Here is a 22,103-nt window from a genome sequence, read left to right on the forward strand (position 1 = left end):
TTATATTTTTGCAATTATCTGTTCTTAAAACAAAAACTTCACAATGCAGACAAAATAGATTTCTTGTCACTTGAGGTCTATTAAAGTTGACTATAAAGTCTATCTGGTATTTGAATGAATGAATGTATAGCAAAATAAAAATCTGAAGAAACTGTCAAAAATTCTATCTATAAAAAATTCGTAAATTTGGACAACAAAATAAAATTCGGGCAAAAATTCTCATATGGGGCTGGTGCAATAATTTTCGAGCCAATGGGTTGGGGGGATTTCCCCATGCGGGGCCAACTCAAAATGTGTCAGTTATTGTTGGAAATTTCAGCATGATAATATTTTAAGCAAACATGTTTTTGCATCCAACAGTTTTATTATTTCTAAATTTCCACCATACTCAGAAAACAAGCAACTCCCATTGTGGCCTGTACACCATCCGCGATAATGAAAACGCGTAAAATGGGTAGTTTTTCGTGGGTAAGCATGATTCAGCAGCGTAACGCGTTTATGGTGTCAAAAACATGAAATATTGGAAAAAGGGTAGCAAAATTGCAATTGCTAATACGCGGAAATGAAATTTAGGGTATGAAATTTGATGCAAGGAATAAAATCCCTGTTTAGGGTGTAAAAACACCTGTTTAGGATATTGTTTTAGCCAAGGGTTAAATCCTTGTTTAGGGTGCTTTTCAAAAGTTGATTATCGTGAATTGGTGTACAGGCCACAATGGGAGTGACCCCCCCCCCCCGGGAATTTCTACCCTGTTTTAGACCTTCTCTGCTGGAATTCTAACAACATGTAAATGTTTCCAACTGGAATTGAGGTAGAAGTGCAAATCTTCCACAGGGTATCCGACTGAAAGTTAAATTTTCCACCGATAATGTTTCCAACTGGAATTGAAGTCGACATGAAAATCTTCCACAGGGTATCTGACTGGAATGAAGTTTTTAGTTAGAATTCCACACAAAACATGTAAATGTTTCCAACTGGAATTGAGGTCAAAATGCAAATCTTCCACAGGGTATCCAGCTGGAATTGCGTTAAATTTGTAAATCTTCTACATGATTCAGCTGGAATTACAATGAAACATGGGACTATTTCCAACCGGATTGTACATTTGGCCCAACTGGAATTTAGGTAGCATTGGAAATCTTCCACAGGGGGGGTGTGGATTTCAAATGGAATAGCCCATTGCCTTCACAGATCAACATACAGATGCTACATAATTGTTATGAGAGGACTTACCATCTACTCAAACAATGTGCAACAGGTGGGAAATCATTCTCCATTGACAGCATATCATCCATGGCTTGTGGTAGCACATCTAAACAGAACGGACAATGATGATAAGAAAATTATGATACCTACCACAAATAATGTATTTAATTCTTTTTACATAATGGCTAGGAATGAATTCTTAAACCATGGGACATGGGGATGATTTGAAGTGATCTCCACTTGAGATAAATCTGATATTTATTCCCAGCTATTATGTAAAAAGAAACACATGTCGCAGCCGACAAGTGCATCTTTTTGATATGGATGTACGCATACTATAGTGATGGTAGAAATGAACTCGTAATTAACAAACTTACAAGGCAGGACCACATTTCTCACACATCAATATTTTCTGATATTGGAATTTTGACCTGAGATGATATAATGGTATTTTCTTCTCAGGTTTGACTGCCTTGACAAAATATCGCTTTGATTAGCATTTCATAAAAGCATGTTATTATATAATCAAATTTTATCCTTTCAAACTTAAATAAAAACAAAGTCATAAAATCAAGGGCTGGTAAAAAAGAGAAAACATGATCATGTTAATGGTTCTTGTCCGAATCAGTTGAAAGTACCAGGTAGTTTATAATATAGGCATATGAAGGATTGTAACACCAACCTTCTTCTTGTTCATCACCATTGTTAGCCTCTGTCTGCACATCCTGTTTTAGTCTATGCTCGGTGATGACAAAATTCACAGTAGCAAAGTTGATAGACTCTGTCTGTTCTTCCCATTGGCCTGATGTCAGTTCACTCTGTATCAATTCAGGTTTACAAAAAAAGTGCAATTTCAGTTATTGGTGTTATTGCTTTAAATAATAGTAAACACATTTCATCAAAATTCTTGGGCATCTGTCCGTCAACATATTGACATCAATAACTGCACTGTGCTAGAAGCAATTATGATAGCTTTCATTTCCTAAATCTATTTGTTTAGATACACTTTCAAAAAATAAGACAACTATCTCATTCAAATAACAGAGCAGGGTTCATTTTCTCTACAGGCAGTTTACTACAGAGTATTGCTGGCATTATCTACAAGTACCTTTTTTAATGGCTGTCCTTTGGTGTAGGTAGGCAGCTTCCAGTCATGTATAACCTGCTCTAACCTTGCAATAAATCTGTGTCCAGGTAAAAATATGTTATAAAACATGTTATGCTTCATACTTCCATAACAACAACAACAAAAAACAACAACAACAACAACAACAACAACAACAACAACAACAACAACAACAACAACATCATGATGAACAATTTTAGTAAAGTAATTTTTTGTCCTATTTATCTACCACATTATTTATCAATTAGATGTCTGATACATTGGTGTTGCCACATCAGTATCACCCTCATTAGCTCATGTTGAATACAATCATTGAAATGACCTTAACAGACAAATCAAGAATTAATAGTGTTATTTTTTGTCATTGGTAGTGGTTTTTATTTTGCTTGGTTCCAATTGTCACTTACCTTTCCCATTCTGACGCTGTTGTAAAGTCAGTTATTTCAAATACCTCTGATTCCTAAGAAATAACAAAAGATACAAAACAATTTTAATTCAAGAATCAATGATTGATTCTTTAGACTTTGATTGGCAAATTTACTACACATGTATCCAGGCCACGGATAATACAGCAGCAGGGTATCAGACTAAGGCCATAAATAATTTTCATTTTTGGCAAGGTTCTTCAGCGGTCTGCCAATTTGGCAGTTTACAGCATAAACATGGAACTATAGGAAGTGGGGTTCTGATTGGCTAAATGAATCATATCATCAACACATCCGATCGGACGCAGAACTGTTTGTGCGTCTGTAAATGTACATGTTGATGTGTTGGGCAACAGGGAATACAATTGTGACCATCCACCACGAAATGGTAGGAAAGTCGGCTCTAGATCATTTTCTGTTTATTGCCGATCTTAAAAGAATGCACTATCAGCTTTAAAATGACACCTCAACCATCTTCATCGGACATCTGGAAGTGAAGTTATGGTTCATCAAAGGTCAAATTCCTAATATATTTTACATAGAAATCCATAATTGTTTTTAGCTGTATCTCAAAATGGAAAATGCCGACTTTACGACCAGTTTGTTGTGGATGGGCACAATTTTACAAAGCCCAATTGCCAGTAAAGGTCAATAACTTGTTTACTGATTGGTCCATTGGCCTATATGTTGCTAAAATATTCATTTATGCACGATGCAGGTTTAGAAAATAATACTTATTTTATTTCATGGAAAGTAGATTGAGTAAGCTTACATGTATACTCGATTTTCATTTGAAATTCATAATGTGCGTCCACTCGGACGCAAGGCATTGATGCAGCTTGTCGAAAAGTGCGTCCAGCAATACAATTTTGCTGGGTGCGCGAAGGTGATTGGCGATCAGCATTGATCAGCCAATTAGTGTGATTGCTATCACTTCTGTGTAAATTATGTTCGTGTACGCTCAGCACACACCACACCCACAGAAAAATTAAAAATTAATCTTACTTAAACCGTAGTGGAAATTTCAATTGAATGAACACATCCTGACATAGCGTGATGATCTTTTGGATACATGTACGGGGTACACTGTGTGATGTTTGTACGCCAGCATGTTCGACAGTCTATGTCTCATTTTGTCTGTGTGCCAATGGCCCGGTCCCCGTGGCACTCCGTGCATTGCGGGTATTCATGCTCGTCAAAAATTTCACGAAATAAGGGGCGTTTTCAGACGAAGAAACATGATTCGCGAAATTAAAAAAGGGATGTTTTTCAAACCACATGTTTGCGAAATTGAAAAAAAGGTATTTTCATGTACACGTTTCTGCCAGAAAAGGGTATTATTAGAAATATCATTCACGTTTTATCGAAAATTGGGGTATTGAAACTATTGTCGAAGGGCAAGTAATTTGTGAAATCGCTATAAAAAGGGGTGTATGTGTTTTCCCAAAAAAACTTCGCGAAATGAGATGCATGAATACCTGCGGATGCACAGAGTGTGGCCGGGGACCGGGCCAGCCCAGTGGCTGTGACTGTGCGTAAACCGGCCAATTCACAAGAATTTTCACTTAATTCGCATGGATCCAGCTACTCATGCCATCTTCCCATCACCTCCCCTACAAGCGTACAGAAAAGACCAAAATCTCAGAGACTCTCTCGTCCACTCCCTAGTCACACCCAGTGCCGTACTATTACGCTGACTTTCGTATTCGGCGAGGAGGACGATTTTGACCTCCTGGTTTGTTTACAAACAGAGAGGTAGACAAAAACCGTTCTGCTTGTCCAAACACTCAAGTATCAGAAGGATGGTCCACAATAGAGTGATTCACGTAACCTGAATAGGGATTAAAAAGCTGTCACGTAGAACCATGTGCTTCTATTGTCCAATTTGCCATCAAGATTTCATATGGAATAAAGTTTAACACAGTGCAACAAGTTAAACTCAATTTACCCTTGCTGAGAAATGGTCCAATCCATGTTATTGTTTATCGGGTCAGATGTCAATCATTGTCATGCAGATAAATTTGTATTGTTTGGCTCGACCGGGAACCAATGGGATTTACGCCTTCAGCGGGTTTCGGGCGTGATTAGGTGGTGATTTATTCACTGTTGGTTTTGTATTGGACACGACAACAACAAAAATCTTCTGACTGATTGATGATAAAAAATCAAGCTTTGGGAAGCTTAAAATGTGCACGTTTACTGCATCAATAACAAGGACACGCTGATTTTTCTACCTTGTTTCTGCTTACTGCACAACAATATAATCATGAGTCAGGTTCCGAATTTAATGCTGCGCTATGTATAATTGGTGGCGGATAACCGCGGAGATCACTCCAGTGTTCAGACCCAGTACACGATCATGTCAGAAATTAATATTTTGTTCTGGGTCTGATTATTCGGACTAAGTCACGCCTAAGCATGATAATGCCTCCATGACCGCATGTAAGAGACCGCGATGCAAAACTTGTCGGTTTGTCTATAACACTGCTACAATCAACGGTCCCAAAGATAACTTTAACATCAAGGGTGACTTCACTTGCACCACTAAGGACTGCATATATATATGCCATTACGTGTCGAAAATGCCCTTCAGTGTTCATCGGTGAAACTGGACGAATGATATATCAGAACGTTTTCGGGAACATCTCAGAGATACCAACAGAGGGGACATCACCAAACCAGTTGCTAAACATTTTTCAACGAATGGTCACAGCCAGGAAGACATGCAAATTACTGGACTCAAAAACTGCCACGGTAACACGGCAAGTCACCGCAAAGATGAACAGCAGCTAATTTTCAATTTAGGAACACTTACGCCTTCAGGAATGAACATTGATTTTCCCGCTTTCCGTCGTTAGGCCCTTCGCGTATTTTGTGCTTCCCCGTTCGCTTTTTTTGTGCTTTTCCGCTTGCGCTTTCGTCCCTCACTCGCACATACGCGTTTATCAATGTTCATTCCTTGTGTATGTTTTGTTTTCACAAATATTATATCATGGCTCAGACATAGACGTTAAGGTACTAATTTCGAGGAGCATAACAAACACCACCAAATTGGTGTCGTATGACCTTTGACATGCATGCATTCTTTTGTCGAGAGTTGACATGGTCTTTCAATTCGTGCCGAGTGTCCTTGGCAGGCTTGACTATGCTTCAGTGGTCATGAAAGGATTCAATAGATAACCTCTTCCCCACTAATCCCCAGCTATTGTCTGAAATAATTGCTCCTCGGAATATATATCATAACAACTCAGTCCTCAAATGATAGTCATATATATTCCGACCAAAAGATAAATGACTGACTATCATTGTGGACTGAAGTCCGCAGTCTAATCATGGCTATGAAAAAGGCCTATGGCCGAAAGCTCGCCCAATTTTATATACTTCACGGTAGTTTCCTACTTTTTACTTAGTTTTGTATTCAATTCACAACACAAGTGAATCCAACCATGCACGCATCTTGATATAAAAAAGATATCATCATGCCAATCATGCCAATGTCATCTGCTCGTTAGTATTATATCCAAGGTCGTGTGTTTGCATTGTAGTTTGAAATGATACGCGAAATACGATCGGTTGGTGGCCTAGCGGTTAAGGCATAGGACTGTGAACCCAAGGGTCAAGGGTTCAAATCCCAGGTCCGGCTCTTTGTGTCCTTGAGCAAGACACTTCACTCTACTTGCTTAGTGCTTCGGAGGGCACTTTAAGCTGTCGGTCCCGTGTACATGCATATTTTCTCACATTAATGTAGTGTGCATGTTAAAGAACGTCACAGGCTATTCGAAAAGAGCAGGGGATCATCCCGGTTAGTCCGAATAATCAGACCCAGAACAAAATATTAATTTCTGACATGATCTTGTACTGGGTCTGAACTGTTTCCATATGAAATCTTGATGGCAAATTGGACAATAGAAGCACATGGTTCTACGTGACAGCTTTTTAATCCCTATTCAGGTTACGTGAATCACGCTATTGTTGTGGACCATCCTTCTGATACTTGAGTGTTTGGACACGCGGAACGGTTTTTTGTCTACCTCTCTGTTTGTAAACAAACCAGGAGGTCGAAATAAATCCTCCTCGCCGAATCACTGAAAGTCAGCGTAATAGTACGGCACTACATCCCGGTCATGTTGACTGTACTTCAAAATACACTCATCTACTCTAGGTTCCAGAGTAAAAAATAAGTACAGCTTGTCTGTACGCAGTGCGACAATACTCATACATATGAGGGAGGCACTTATAAGGAAGAAGAAGAAGAAGAATACAGTTGTTGAAAGCTGTGTTCATTCAATTGAAATTCTTAGTTTTTAGCATAGTTAGAAGCTGCACAAGCTGCCGAATTCTGCTACCAATTTTATTACGCCCAACATATTTTTCTTTGATTGCAAAGTTAAACTGATTTATCGAAATATACTGCACAATAAATTGTTCCGCTGCATGGGGTTGTGCATTATTCATAATTTTGTTACATATGACTATCATAATTCGCCTTCAAAACAGACAAAATAAAATTTTACGTTACCTCCAAATCGTCCATTTTGTTGACAATTGCAATTTTTTAAGAGAGGGCGCTGTTTACTATTGGCATCATTGGAAATTTTAGGGAAATGTAGTGCAACAAGGGGTTTTAACTTACGTATTCTGGGGAAAATATTACAGTTTATAATAATTGGTAGCAGTTGTAAGAAAGCTAAGAAGATACAGATTGTAAAAAGGTACGTTTTTAGTTATCTTGTTGCTTGTTTTTTGCATTGAAGCATGGCCATGGGATGATGGGAGGTAAGCTTAACTTAAGCTTACTTCACTCATGCACTGAAGTACAGTTAGCATGGTTAGTACTTGCTTCTTCATTTTTCAACTATAGTAATACCAGAGAACCGGTGGCATGATGTTGCATGTAAATGTATACGCGTGCGCCATGCAAAAGAGCCAATCAAACATCGATCAGGTTCCGATCAATCGTAGCTAATTATAATTAGTGAAGTAAATGGTGAAGTACAGCATGTCTGGCAATGCCGACTCAACCAGAAGACCAGAACCAGAATTTAGCCAATCAGAACCTCACTTCTGAGATCTGTGTTTACGCCATTACGGTCGACGCGATGTTAGAAAGAACCATTGCTGAAGTTCTCGGGTATTTACTATAGTCCGAATAATCAGTCCCAGAACAAAATATTAATTTCTGACATGATCGTGTTCTGGGTTTGAACTGTTTCCATACGAACGAAATCTTGATGGCAAATTGGACAAAAGAAGCACATGGTTCTACTCGACAGCTTTTTAATCCCTATTCATGTTACGTGAATCACGCTATTGTGGACCATCCTTCTGATACTTGAGTGTTTGGACAAGCGGAGCGGTCTTTTGTCTACTTCTCTGTTTGTAAACAGATGAGGAGGTAGAATAGAAAAGACAGCGTAATAGTACGGCACTACTGCCATCCCTGGGTCCCATAGTTTAGTACCGTACCGGTACTTCATACATACTTACAAACTGTGACAGCCCCTTTGCATACATGTGTATTGTCATGACAATACTCTCTGGAAACTGCATGAAATAGATATTTTAATGGATTTCTTTTTCTCCCTAACCAGATTCTACAGCACCTGTGTATGTTCAGTGACCAGAGAACATTAAGATGGCAGGCAATTTTTGGCAAAGCTCCCATTGGTAAGAATTAAAATAAACCCCTTAAAAATTCAAATACAATAACCAAACTACATACATGTCCTTACTTTTAAAATGGGAAATATTGACTACAGATTGGTGATGCTGTATATAGTTTAGTTGGGGAGTGGAAACGGGATTATAATTTCTAGTATGTTCCAGTTGTGTTACAGATGAGGAGGGAAGTGGCCAGCTTTTAACAAACCCTTACATTTAGGGTTTTATCAATTTCTTACTAAGTTTATCCCATAAATGGTTGAAGTAATTTGCCTAATATATAAACTCCTAATAAAAATATGTTTGTGTTTAAAATAGCAATCAGTGGATCTTGGACAAACAAGTACTAGACCGACAGAAAGACAGCATCAAAGATCTACAGTTTGTAACAGAAGAAGAATACCATAAGATAATGATCTTCTACGCTGGTGGTAAGTTCGGCAGAATGTGATTGTATCTTTGTTGGGCATTGACGTTAAGTGTTTTTACTTTGGTAGGTTTGGAGACTATAAGTGTTCATTCAGGAAAGAATCAGTATCTCCATGTGCACCAATACAATTGATTAATTTTGGGTTTGGTTGGATCCATACATAATACATTTGTATGATTTGTTTGTTTCCTTTCTGTAGTTATGCAAGCACTTGGTGAGCATCTGAAAGTCAGACAACAGGTGATTGCAACGGCAACTATTTATTTCAAAAGATTTTATTCAAAGTAAGTTGATCCTATTATTACTATTGAAATTGAATTAGATTTATTCAATAGATTATTCAGTATTATAAGATTTGGTTGTGTCAGTGTAATAATGTCAAAAGTAACACATGCAAGCATTTCAGCTTAAAACCATGGTCAAGTAGGTCAATGTATCTGAAATGATTAATGAAGTTTTTTTAGATAGATGCAATTAAGGGCATTGTATTTTTCAAGACAGGTGTTTATTGAAGGCAATGTTTCTCTGCAGAAATTACTCACCACAAAATGAGACTCCCTGAACTAAATTTTGTTTGTGTATTTCCCTTCATGTCTTTAAGGTACTCATTAAAATGCATAGATCCCCTACTGATGGCTCCAACGTGTGTATTTTTAGCATCCAAAGTAGAGGTAAGTGTTAATTGAAAACAAACAATAAATATGATAATCTGTCTTCAAAAATAACAAACTGTGCTCAAAGGTATGAACATGAGCTGGATATAATCTTTTTAGTCAACTAACCTAAGCATGCCAATTAGGATTTGGAGAACAGTAAACAAACCTGTTTTCTCACAACCCTGATTCTTGTACTGTGTGAAAAACTTCTATAATCTGAGACTGAATTAAAAATACTAGTTTGCGTCTGACACCCTTCACACCATGGTAATTGGCCGCTGACCTGCATAGTATGACATTTTTGGTCTGGTTGACAGGACATATGGAAACTAGTCTTTTAAATTTGGTCTCAGATTATAGCCCTGGATGTATTCTAAAAGTGATTGTTTTATTTTGTATTAGTTTGTTTGTTACAGATTTAACAAACTGACATTTTAGATTTGATTTAGGAGCCCATACATGCATAAATGCACATATCCTCATTTGAGACATGTTCAATAATTGCTTGTATCAAAACTCCCACTTGTCAGCGAATGAAATTTAAATATTACAATCTGATGTTGGAATAATGATGATTATTATGTTTTAAATCAATGCAGGAATCTGGTGTTATTACAAACAGTAGACTAATGGCTGCCTGTGGTCAAGTTGGTAAGTCTTTTTCCAATGGTAAACTCCTCATCACTTATCATAAGCATATTCTGTTGAGTGTGTTGGGTGCCACTGACAGCTGAACTCTGGGGGAGGATAAATTCAGGTTCCATGGAATATAGAGACACATTGAAGATATTGCCTAATCAATAAATAGGGCACTAATATAATACATGCAATATTTATGACTTAAATCAATCAGTCAAGCAGTACCTTGATACCAGCAAAATGCTGTGTGAGTTTTGCTAACAAATTTAGGCACTTATTTATGTGGTTTACCTTATCCCTAACTCTCGATAATCCAACAGCACCAAGCCACTATGCATGCATGCATCCCAGATGAGTCAATGATGCAAACACCCTAAGTCATATATATGCATGGTAACATGGTTTACACCCATGGCTACTGGTCGCCGATTGGGTGCTTGGTGCATGGGGGTATGGGGTTCGAATCCTGAGAGAAACAAGCAACTTCTTTATTCATCTTCTCTCTTTTTTCCTTCCTTCTCTCCTATCCCATAGCCAAAAACATAATGGAAGTTAAGGTTAATATCTGAAGGACCTTATATTTTAGTATTTAACCAAACGCTTGTATTCATTCTTTAGTATGGCACAATAAACTAATGTTTGAGTTTCTCTTTTTCTTGTGTTTTTCAGTGAAGAAATTTAATTATGCTTTCAACAGTACAGAGTTTCCCCACAGGATGAGCCATGTAAGTATCCAAATGATTTAAGATTAATTTTATAAAGATGGAAACAAATGGTTCAAAACAAGTTCAAGATTGTTCCTAATCTGTCCCCTTCAGTAAAGTGAAACTTGTCAATTCAGTTTGTGATCTCAATATTAAATATCAGATGAACTGAATGATTTTGCCCTCTGGATTTGCTGATATAAATATGAGATAAAGGCTAGAAAAAGTACAATTAGATATGCCACACAGGAGCTGCACATTTTTCCCAGTGTATGATGCACCATTCTTAAAATAATCAGAAAGTTTGTTGTAGGCAACAGTTTTGATTATTATTATAATGAGATTGTGCAACTTTCCCTATACAGGTTCTAGAATGTGAATTCTTTCTACTGGAAATAATGGTAAGTTCTGAGAATTAGATACTAATACATTCTCATGGAAATTGCTGGAACACTTTGACATGGGTACTTTAAATGTGTCCCCATTACCCTTTCAATGTTGACTTGGAAAAAAAGACTGAAATTAATTAGCAACTTCTGTAGATTAAATTCAGACTTCTGCTCTCCCCATGGTTCATTTAGAATTGGGTAAATGAACCATGAAAGTACTCCGTCCTACGGAGGGGACGTTAAGCCGTCGGTCCCGTGTACAGAGAGCCATACCTGTACATGTATCTTGCAGCCAGTTTTGAAAAGAGTAGGGTGTTAACCGGGGTGTTAACCCCTGACTGTTCCCAACCTGTCCCGGTGTTCAAATGGACCCCAATGGAAATGAGCTTCAATAGAGACTTTCTTGGGTTATCCAGGGTTGTCAAAACCCGAACAAATCAAACAAACAAACAAATGTTGCAGTCTGTTGATTTGGTTATTCAGGATTGGTGGGGAAGGGGGAGAGTTGTTTCAGTAGAAAAATGTTCAGACCTCATTCCAAAAAAAGCACAATTTTAGAATGCAAATATAATGTAAGTTTGGTTTAAAGTCCTACTTTTACACAAGTGTTCCAACTGCTTTCTCTGGGATTGTAGTTATTGTCGGTGTAGGAAATTATATGGAAATGATATTGCAGTGGTGGCTTGCCAGTTGTCTATGTTATTTGTATTGGAGTGAGTGGAATGAATTGAATTTTCTGGCTGTTTGAAATTGTTTTGGAATTATTCAAGGCAATGATAAATATAGGTGTACTATGAAAAAATGCAAAAACAAGAGCATCAAAGACAAAGTAGTTGACTAGAATTGTGATTTAATCACACATTGATTGAAGGAGCATTCCTGATGTTTAGAGGTAAAGAGTTCAATTCCCATGCAGCAGCATCTTGTAAACTTGATCACCAGTTGGACATCAAATAGTAAGAGATCCCTATTGTGGCCGCCTGCACAGGTACACCGTCACCAAGGTACCTGACTGGTACACACAGAGTACCTACAGAGGACCAATGCTACTACTGCACTGGGCCCACCAGCAGTGGTACTGCACAGTGCCAGCCAAGTACCTTGGCTAGTGCAGGTGGCCCCACTAGGAATCTTGAAGTGTAAGTATTGCCATTACTGATCTCAATGTGTGTCTGGGAATATACAGATTCAGCTGATCAGTAACATATTTTTGACTTAATAACCATTACATTGTTTGTTTGTTTTGACAGGATTGTTGCCTTATTGTATTCCATCCGTATAGACCATTAATGCAATATGTAGCAGATTTGGGCCAAGAAGAACAATTACTACCACTAGCTTGGTAAGAATACCATAAATATAATACCGTAAACATTCGCCTAATGGCGCATCTGGGCTCCTTTGCCTTGGGGTAAATTCCATGTACAAATAGAGAGCTCCCTCCTCTAAAAATCCCAACAAGAATTAAGGATATGTGCCCTTATTTGCTGGTGTGATTTTTATGGGAGGGCACTTTTAGTTTGTGTCTAAAATTCCAGTTATGTCAAATAATTTAAATAATTTGTCACATTGATGTACTTTGTAATGTTTTTTCTGTCTCTATAATTTGTTTTTGTATTCTAATGATCTTGCCAAATAAAAACAAACAAACAAACAAACAAGGGAGCCCACAGCACCATTTGGCAAACATTTACAGTATGTCCAGTATGTCTGGTCTTCAGAACAAAACAAGGTCATCATGTGTGAAGAATATTTTAGAGAAAACATGTTTGTTATTGCTGGTATTGCAACTCAAAATTGAATTGTTGTAGAGTGCCTGGTTTACTTCAAGCTCAAAATACAATATTATCTGGATTCTCTTGGTGGTATCACACAACATTGTAACATGCATGTTTTGTGTATACACAAGTTGCAAACTTAGTGCAAATCACTGTTAAACCTACCAAAGATATATTTGTCTCTATTTCAAACATCATATTCTGTAAAATGATGAAATTGACTTTTTTCTTTCTTGTTTGTAGGCGTATAATAAATGATAGTCTACGTACCGATGTGTGTTTGATGTACCCGCCATATCTAATAGCTCTTGGTGAGTAGATAACTAGATTAATTTTCACTGTAATTGTAGTAAATTTGGGAAATCGTAGGTTATATGATATGTCATGTGATGATTGGATAAATGAGTCCTCACTCCTCAGTTAAATTTCATTACCTTCAGCAGCTGAAGAGAAGAACAGCACTCTGTGGCCCTGGTCAATGTGCATGCCCTTTTAATGAGCTTTGTGACCCTTCATGAGTACAGAAGCTTTGACGCTTTATCGGCCAATCAGATTACCAGTCTGCAATGATTGTGGAGCAATTGAATAGTCAATTGGGACCATACTTTTGTGTTTACACATTGTATGAACAGAACTCCATGGGTATGGGAGCTGCCAGCTAGTACCTGATACGTATCTCTATTGCGATAAACTAGTAATAATAATAATAATAAAACACTTTTATAAAGCGCATTACATACAAGAACATATCCCAATGCGCTGAACAGTAAAATATCTTAAGTACACTACAACAAATATATACAAAATGATTTCATGTTTAAAAAGATATAAAAGGTCTTACAGTACAACATACTTAAATTACACATGGCAAAAAGACAATGGTTCAGGACGCCCGTGATAATCAGAACCGGCATGGCGTGATGAAAAAAGCCAAAATGCAGAGAAACACAGACTAATCACCGGTTCCTCATCACAGGCGCCCTACAAAATATGCATAATAATTAAACAAAACTTAAACGAAATAAATGAGTCTTGAGATGTTTCTTAAATTGGTCCAGTGATGAAGCATTCCTGATGTGAGGTGGGAGATCGTTCCACAGCATAGGCGCAGCGTAAGTAAAAGAACGTTGGCCGTATGTTACAGTATTCACGGAGTAGTGGCAAAGTTGAGTGGCAGAGCTAGATCTCAGAGTGCGTGCAGGGTTCTTGATAGTGATAAGATCTTGGATGTAAGTGGGTGCGAGTCCAATAACGGCTTTGTAGGTGATCAGCAACAATTTGTACACTATCCTTTGTTTAACTGGCAACCAATGGAGGTCGTTTAAGACAGGAGATATATGTTCGTGCCTTTTTGTCAGCGTCACCAAGCGGGCAGCGGTGTTTTGGATACGTTGTATCTTAGCCAATTGATAATCTGGGAGTCCAAACAACAGACAGTTCGCGGAATCCAGTTGCGATGACACAAAGGCGTGTACCAACTTTTCAGCACTTTCTCTGTCCAAATACTTTCTGATACGGCCAATGTTTTTGATGGCAAGACACGCTTGTTTGCAAACCTTATTCACTTGCGAAGTCATTGAGAGCGTTTTATCGACAATGACACCAAGGTTCTTGGCTTCCGGAACTACTTGCACACAGGTATCACCAATTGTGATAGATTCTATCTGGTCAGAAGTAGAGTACCGAGAGGAAATCTGCATGACTTCGGTTTTGAGTCATTCAAGGACAGCTTATTTGAAAGTGTCCAGTTCTTTATATCGCGAACACATTCCTCAAGTCTCCTAATACTGTCGCGTTTACTGTCAGCCTTGAAAGTCACATAAACTTGACTATCGTCAGCGTAAAACATGCCGTCAGTTTGATGCGCACGCAGAATTCCCTCGACTGGAGCTGTGTACATGGTAAAGATCTGGGGGCCGAAAACCGGCCCTGTGGTACTCCACACGTAAGCTCTTTCAACGCAGACTCAGAATCACCGATTTTCACAGATTGATAGCGTCCACTGATGTATGAGTCAAACCACTTGAGTGCCGTACCGGTGATACCATACAAGGTCTGAAGACGATCGACGAGAATCTTGTGGTCAATAGTATCGAACGCGGCACTGAGGTCTAGTAAAACCAGTACCGCGTCCTCCTTCCTGTCCGTAGCGAGCAGAAGATCGTTCACAACCTTGACGAGGGCGGACTCTGTGCTATGGTGCTTCCTGTAGGCGCTTTGAAGATTTGAAAACAAACCGTTGTCCTGCAGATGGTGCTGAATTTGCTCAGAAGCCGATTTCTCAACAATTTTTGAAATAAAACTGAGATTGGAGACACTACGATAGCTCTGAAGACTGTCCGCATCAAGATTTGGCTTTTTGATGAGCGGTATAACCTGAGCAATCTTGAACCTGTCAGGAAAAATACCCAAGCACAACGAAGAATTGACGATCCGCTTGATAACAGGCAGCAGTTCATCAAGACAGAGTTTTAGCATCCACGTGGGTAGAGGGTCAAGGGGGCATGACTTTGTAGACATACTCATGATCACTTTGCGAAGTGCTTCGTCGGTAAGAGGACGAAAAGTGTTGAAAGTACAAGCAGATGACTCCGATTTGTCAAAGCATTCTGGATCACAGGGTGTACAATCATCAAGATTCTGGCGAAGCTTCTGGACTTTGTTACTGAAAAACTCTGCGAACTCATTCGCTAAAACCTGTGGAGAAGTATGCGCAGGTAGTACTCTAGATGTCTTAGCGACACACATAGTGTTAACCACCTTAAAGAGATCTCTTTGATCAGATTCTGAGATCTGAGTCTTGTGAAAGGTAGTCTTTGAGCGATCAAGCATCACTCTGTAGTCTTTAGCCTTGTCGTTAAATATCTGCTTGTGAACCTCCAGCTTAGAGGTTTTCCACCTCCTCTCTCAGCAACGCCGTAATTCCTGCTTTTCAGCACGAAGTTCATCGGTATACCACGGGCAGTGAGGACGCAGAACACGTGTACGAGATTTTTCGGGAGCATGCTTGTCCATAAGACCGCGTAACACGTCGTCATATTGAGTAACCAGCGAAGCAACATCATCTTCAGGATTAGTGAGCAAAGGTGACGCTACAATATCTCGCTTCAGCTGGGAAATATTGACATCGCGAAAACGACGGACTTTGACTTTCTCCTTTGTAGCTACCGGGCGAGCAATATCGATCAAGCAAGTAGTGGCAAAGTGATCTGAAGGAAGGTCATGATTGATGGATATATCACCGACAAGAGCCGAATCATTGTGTGTAATGATTAAGTCCAAAGTATGACCCGAAATGTGAGTTGGTTCCGTGACGTGCTGCTGGAGATTTGCGGAGTTCAATAGGTCCATGAACCTAGTTGCTTCACGGTCTGACGGAACATCAACATGAAAATTGAGGTCACCAGCAAGGAGAAAATTTCCTTGAATGATGGAGACTGATTCAAGAAATGTTGAGAATTCATTGAAGAACATTGGAACAGAAAGACCATTTCTCTTGGTCGGGCGGATTCTGTACATAACAATGAGTCTAAGTGCCGCCGAACTTGATGAAACTGTGAAATCTCCAACTTCAAAAGATTTGAAATCAGGGGAAGGGTTTTGGGTGACTTTAAACCCCTTGCGAAGAAGGAGGAAAACTCCTCCACCAGTGCGACCGACCCGTGGTATACTGTAGTACGAAAAGTCTGGCAGAGTGTTGGTAAGATCGGCGAACGCGTGATCGTCTCGCGCCGCCATTCGTCCAGCTTTCCGTAATCGCTAAAACATCAAGTTTTTCAGAAATCACAAAATCGCATATGGAGACCGTTTTCTTCACCATAGAACGTGCATTCCAATGGGAAAAGCGTGCACGGGTCACACGTTGATTGTAAGATGAGGAAAACTTCACAGGAATAAGATTGTCTCTGTTTATACCTCGAAAACGCTGTGTTCCAACACTTGAAGTAGGACCAATTCTTGTTGCAATTTTGTCGATAGGGCGCAAATGATTTTTTCCAGCTCGACAACCACGAAATTTCTTATTTATATCAAGACTTTTCAGTTTATTCCAAGTGCTACTGTCTAGACGTGAAAGTCCTGGGTTGTTTATTACACCCTTATTGATTCTAAGCAGAATGTTTCGGCTGTAAGTGAGAAATTGTTTTCCAATTCCGATCATGATGGAAACGGATCGATGAGCCAATTGATACACAAATCGATGTAATTTGGTAGGCGAATATACACAGTACATTCGAGTCAAATAACAACTATGGTAAACGACGAATGAAGTAATATTTACCGAAAATTACGAACATTTACTTCGTTCCAGTTCAGATTGATAAAACATCGGTAATGTTGAACTACTTACAAAAAAAAAAAAAAAAAAAATAGCCCAATCCGCGTACGATAATAGGGTGATTTTGCAGGTTTTTGGGAGAGCACTTTTCTCCCGTGGCAAGCCAAGCTGGCGCCCTCTATACATACTTATAGTAGCTTTGAATGTGGTTAAAATCTACATTAAATTACAGGAAAATTATATCTGGTGTTGAGTTTCAGTGAATGTGACATTTGGTGTAGAATTATTACCGAGACTATCTTGTGTTGTGTTTCTTGTTTTGTAAGGTAGATTGAACTTTTCCAATTGAAATGCATACACCCTTTATGGTAGACATCACCTTAATCTTCGACACAGGCTATGTGAATAACCTGAATGGGTGACTCCATTTAAAATCTACAATCCTTGTGTAGAAGATTATGGTAATGTCATCCATTGGGGTGTATGGATTGAAACTGGACTAGCCCATTCCCCCAAACATTTCAGTAGATGATAATAGCTTTGTATGAGAACTTATTCAAAGGAGCTAATACATACTATTCAAAACTGAAAAATGGGAAGAACATAAGATGCATCAGAATAAGTGGCGAATGAGACAAAAATGTAACAAACAAAATCAGTGAAGAAGCAAACAAAATAAAATAGGTTAACTTACAGGTTATGAATCTGATAATATTTGCATAAAATCTGACTGTAAAATCTACATTGAATATGGGTTTCCTTTCAGCTTGTCTTCATATGGCATGTGTTATATCACAAAAGGACACAAAACACTGGTTTGCAGAACTCAATGTGGACTTAGACAAGGTAAGCTTAGGCTAGATATCAGACATGGTACTAGATGGTACGTTACCCCTGTTTGCTTGCCACTCTGTCAAGTCTAAACAACATATGATACAGGGAAAAAAACACAGCTCACAGGTGGTGTACGTGATTGTAATAGTGTTCAGATTTAATAAAAATTACATTACATAGGAAGTCAAAACATTGCATAAAGTGTTCCCTGAATAATAACAAGCAAGAAATATCATCCTTGATTTGGGCATATCTATAGTATTCAGTTTTCATGATATGTGAATTATTTAATTAATTGCACTACAGTTATTTGGATTCCACCTTCAGAAAGTTGATCCACACACTAACACCATGGCCCAGCTATCAGCTTTATCCAACTTAATATTTTTCTGTTGAATAATTTCCCTCACATCCCAAATAACAAAACTTACTCCTTCCTGAATTGTGTGTGCAGGTACTTGAAATCACACAGCAAATATTGAAGTTATACGAATTGTGGAAAAGCTATGATGAGAAGAAAGATATACAGGCAATACTGGTCAAAGCACCAAAGGCACAGTTGCAACCTCCACCTCAACCATCAGGGTAAGAGCTGGGTTTGGGAGTTTAAAAGCAAGAGTTAGCAACAAAACAGGATACTCACACATACTGCTGAGCAAAAAACAATGACAGCTGCCGAACAACTATTTGATATGATGTCTCATGTCACCTCATCTAGAGATCCTCTCTTTATGCAAAATCATCAGAAACTTTGTGCATGCAATTTCCAGAGGATTTTATGAGAAGACCCAGTGTCAAATATGAAGGAAATTAGGTATAGGCCTAATTATAACAATATTTTTAATACGATATTATAACAATATTTTTGTTGTTTCCAACTTGGCAATAGTGGATTAAAGGGTTCACCACAAAACTGGTTCACAATATTATTGCAGAGCTTGTATGGGGATAAGGTTGGTTATTTATAGTCACATATAGAATTTCTTATAAAGAAACCTTTTGGTCCAGTGAAGTCAAGAATCTAGACTCTAGTTATATGGTAAAGAGATGTGTGGTGAATCAATACTATTGTGTGATGTTCAAATATAGTTAGTTGGATGTATTTCTTGATTTGCATCATTTCACGGTCTTATTAAAATGACTGTATATCGGGCTGTATATATATAAAGAACTATTGTATGACCTGATAAAACTTTAAAGTTGACCCTGCGACATCAAACTTGTACTCATCACTGTTTTGTAATCTATTTTGTGTCTTTTATCTCTGTTTATTTCAGATCTCAGGGTTCAAACTCAGATGGACAACCAAAGACAACAATGTGATGACAATGGGCATAACAGTTGAAAACTGGTCAGATCAGAATGAAATTTATATTTGAGCAACACAGATATTTATGGAGAGCTTACATAAATGTCCCAGTGTTCATCATAACAATAAACATGATTAGTTGGTGCTACATGTAAATTTGGTTCACATTTGCATACTGAAAATGGATTTGTGAAAATGGAAGTCATGTTTTTCTATATATGATTAGATTGTTATCATTGAAATGATGTGAAGACTACTCGGCTTTCTTATGGGCGTTGTTTGAGGATTAATTACGGTATATCACCATGGTTTACATCAAGAGAGAAGTAGCTTCTTGCCCATTTTTGGCGCCCACACGAATGTGGGGCTTATGTTATCACCCAGTCTATAAAATGAAGATTACTATTGAGTAGTAGACCATGAATTCACAAGATTTCCAAACATTCAACATTCTTATTCATCTTTTGTTTTAAAAACCATGGTGATATCCTGCTACAGTCTTCAAACAAATCCTACTAGATGCAGAATATACTATTGTATATGTAATTAGACTGAAATAAAATAAAATATAACATAACTTTACAACACTCTCTACTATGTAGGAATGCTTTGTGAAATAAAGAAACTCAAAAACTAGTAAGAGCAACACATTTAATACTATCTAATGCAAACTGATTAACTATTTAAGCAATGACTTGCAAATTGATACACAAAACATGTATCATTACTTTCTTCACTTAGTTCTTGTATCAGCAGAGTAGGAAGTTTTGCTGTATAGAAATTAGGCCTGGCATTTCGGGTAATTTTGTACCCGGTACCCGCCAGATTTTTGGGCGGGTAACTGGAATACCAATTGCATTAAAAAACCAAAAAAAACACACCATTTTTAAGTTTTTTTTTTTTTAAGTTTTATTTTTTCGGTTTTGTATTGTCCCTGGACCTAGACCTAAATGCCAGGATCATTCATGGTTGACCTAAAAAAAAAAAAAAAAAATTTTTTTTTTTTTTTTTTTTAATTTGAAAATTGTTTTTTTTTTTTTTTTAATTTGGTACCCGGGAGGGTATTTCCTACCGGTAATGTAATCTCGGCGGTACCCGTTTACCCGACCGAAAATGCCAGCCTTAATAGAAATATCTTAGTAGAGGAAGAAACAAATTGCAACCTGTCATAGCTTGATTGATGGCAACAAGTGTAATGTTTACTTTCAAGGGTTACATTGCTACATATTTACTAATCAAAGAGATTAAACTGAGAGAGCTTGCACACCGCTATGTTTGCTGGTCCCTCTTGGAGGTGTGCTTGTACCAGGTATCATTTGATTTAACACCTTCACCAAAATTGCCAGTGTTACAATATTTTAACCTCTATGACTGACAAGTGTTACACATGACACTATATGGAGTATAAGTTCCACCAGTCCAACTTTTTGGCATCAAATTATTGTTCTGACATTAAAAGGAATTGTCCAGCAACAAGAATATCACAAATGGGTATTAGTAACATGTTTGGCAGTATGCATAAATGCCATGGTGATGATATACTAATCATGGTGTGATGATATGTGTGATAGTAATCACTTAAAAGTAGTGACAGATCATGAGCTAAATGAAGCAGACAATTGGCAGATTTAAAAGAATGACAGCAACATCTGAAATTGCTGTACATTCTTTGTCTTACTTTAGAGCAGTCCCCTATTATTTATTACATGGGCCTATAGATTCATAGGTTAGTAGAACTTGTTGTTTATGTGAAGATAGCTTTTCCAAAACTTGTTCAGTTGACTATTCCATGTTGCTCCATTACTTTGTGTCAATAGGTAACAAACTTATATTTGATATAAAATTGGATCGATTGAGCCCATATTTATTGGTCGAGCTATGAGTTTTAAAATATTGGACGAGACGTAGTCGAGTCCAATATTTTAAAACTCATAGCGAATTCAATAAATATTGAGGCGTAAAGCATCCAATTTTATCATTATTATGTTTTGGATCCAATATTTTCACACACTTGGACTCATCAAAACATAATAATTATCAAAATTGGGATGCATTTTCAATACATTTCAGAATATAATTGCAACAGTTTTAAACATATGAAACAGACAAGTCTTCTGCATGCCTCCAATATTGATTCCAAACATAATAAATGAGCAACATGGTGGTACTCGACCAAGCAAGTTTTGGAAAAGTGGTATTTGATAATTGTTTCCTTCAATAGGTTCAACATACAAACCCAGGCATGCAAGACTCAAAAAGTGCATTATCTTTAAAGTAACATTCTGATGTAAACATGGTAGAGAAATATACCATCTGGTATCCTCCTCAGATGTTATAGAGATCATGAAAGTCTTACAAGGTAAATTAGTAAGAATACTTTTTATTCCGAGACACTTTTTGTCTTGGGTTTTATTTGCCTATCATCATAATCTATTTGACTACACACAATCCATACAATGTATCTACTAGAAAGTGTACATGTGAATTAATAGACATTGAACTTCAATATTATACTGATTCAATTTCTTTGAGTAATAATATTGATACAAGATTTTGGTTTTTATATAGACTACTACAACACATGGCAGCCATGATGTTGGGGTCTTGGCTACAAATATATTAGAATAGCAATATCTTTCTATCTTAAATATAAAAGGAGGTGATTAATG

At 37.7% G+C, this 22,103-nt stretch overlaps 2 protein-coding genes across 3 annotated transcripts in view; one reads left to right on the forward strand and one right to left on the reverse strand.

The window, feature by feature from the left end:
* LOC140155891 (rab3 GTPase-activating protein catalytic subunit-like) overlaps positions 1-7,323 on the reverse strand; it is a 30,142-nt gene extending 22,819 nt beyond the window's left edge. Inside the window, exons 1-5 of the mRNA XM_072178892.1 lie at positions 7,278-7,323; positions 2,741-2,793; positions 2,316-2,391; positions 1,890-2,025; positions 1,235-1,313 (exon numbers count right to left, since the gene is read on the reverse strand). Coding sequence (XP_072034993.1) covers positions 1,235-1,313; positions 1,890-2,025; positions 2,316-2,391; positions 2,741-2,793; positions 7,278-7,292 — 359 coding nt within the window. The 5' untranslated portion in view covers positions 7,293-7,323. The remainder of the gene's footprint in view (positions 1-1,234; positions 1,314-1,889; positions 2,026-2,315; positions 2,392-2,740; positions 2,794-7,277) is intronic.
* The window catches only part of LOC140155893 (cyclin-C-like), a 70,547-nt gene continuing 55,765 nt past the window's right edge, over positions 7,322-22,103 (forward strand). Inside the window, exons 1-13 of one of the 2 annotated variants that reach the window (XR_011859438.1) lie at positions 7,322-7,470; positions 8,350-8,425; positions 8,738-8,850; positions 9,049-9,133; positions 9,451-9,520; positions 10,105-10,156; positions 10,814-10,869; positions 11,214-11,249; positions 12,488-12,579; positions 13,259-13,326; positions 18,058-18,137; positions 18,580-18,710; positions 19,403-19,503. Coding sequence is in view for 1 of the 2 variants with exons in the window: in XM_072178896.1 (XP_072034997.1) it covers positions 8,394-8,425; positions 8,738-8,850; positions 9,049-9,133; positions 9,451-9,520; positions 10,105-10,156; positions 10,814-10,869; positions 11,214-11,249; positions 12,488-12,579; positions 13,259-13,326; positions 18,058-18,137; positions 18,580-18,710; positions 19,403-19,448 (861 nt within the window). In the remaining variant the exon portion in view is untranslated. Of the gene's footprint in view, positions 7,471-8,349; positions 8,426-8,737; positions 8,851-9,048; positions 9,134-9,450; positions 9,521-10,104; positions 10,157-10,813; positions 10,870-11,213; positions 11,250-12,487; positions 12,580-13,258; positions 13,327-18,057; positions 18,138-18,579; positions 18,711-19,402; positions 20,211-22,103 lie in introns of those variants that run through there. The other variant, XM_072178896.1, reaches the window with a different exon arrangement.

The sequence above is a fragment of the Amphiura filiformis genome, chromosome 6, assembly GCF_039555335.1.
Source record: "Amphiura filiformis chromosome 6, Afil_fr2py, whole genome shotgun sequence".
NCBI classification, from domain to species: Eukaryota; Metazoa; Echinodermata; class Ophiuroidea; order Amphilepidida; family Amphiuridae; genus Amphiura; species Amphiura filiformis.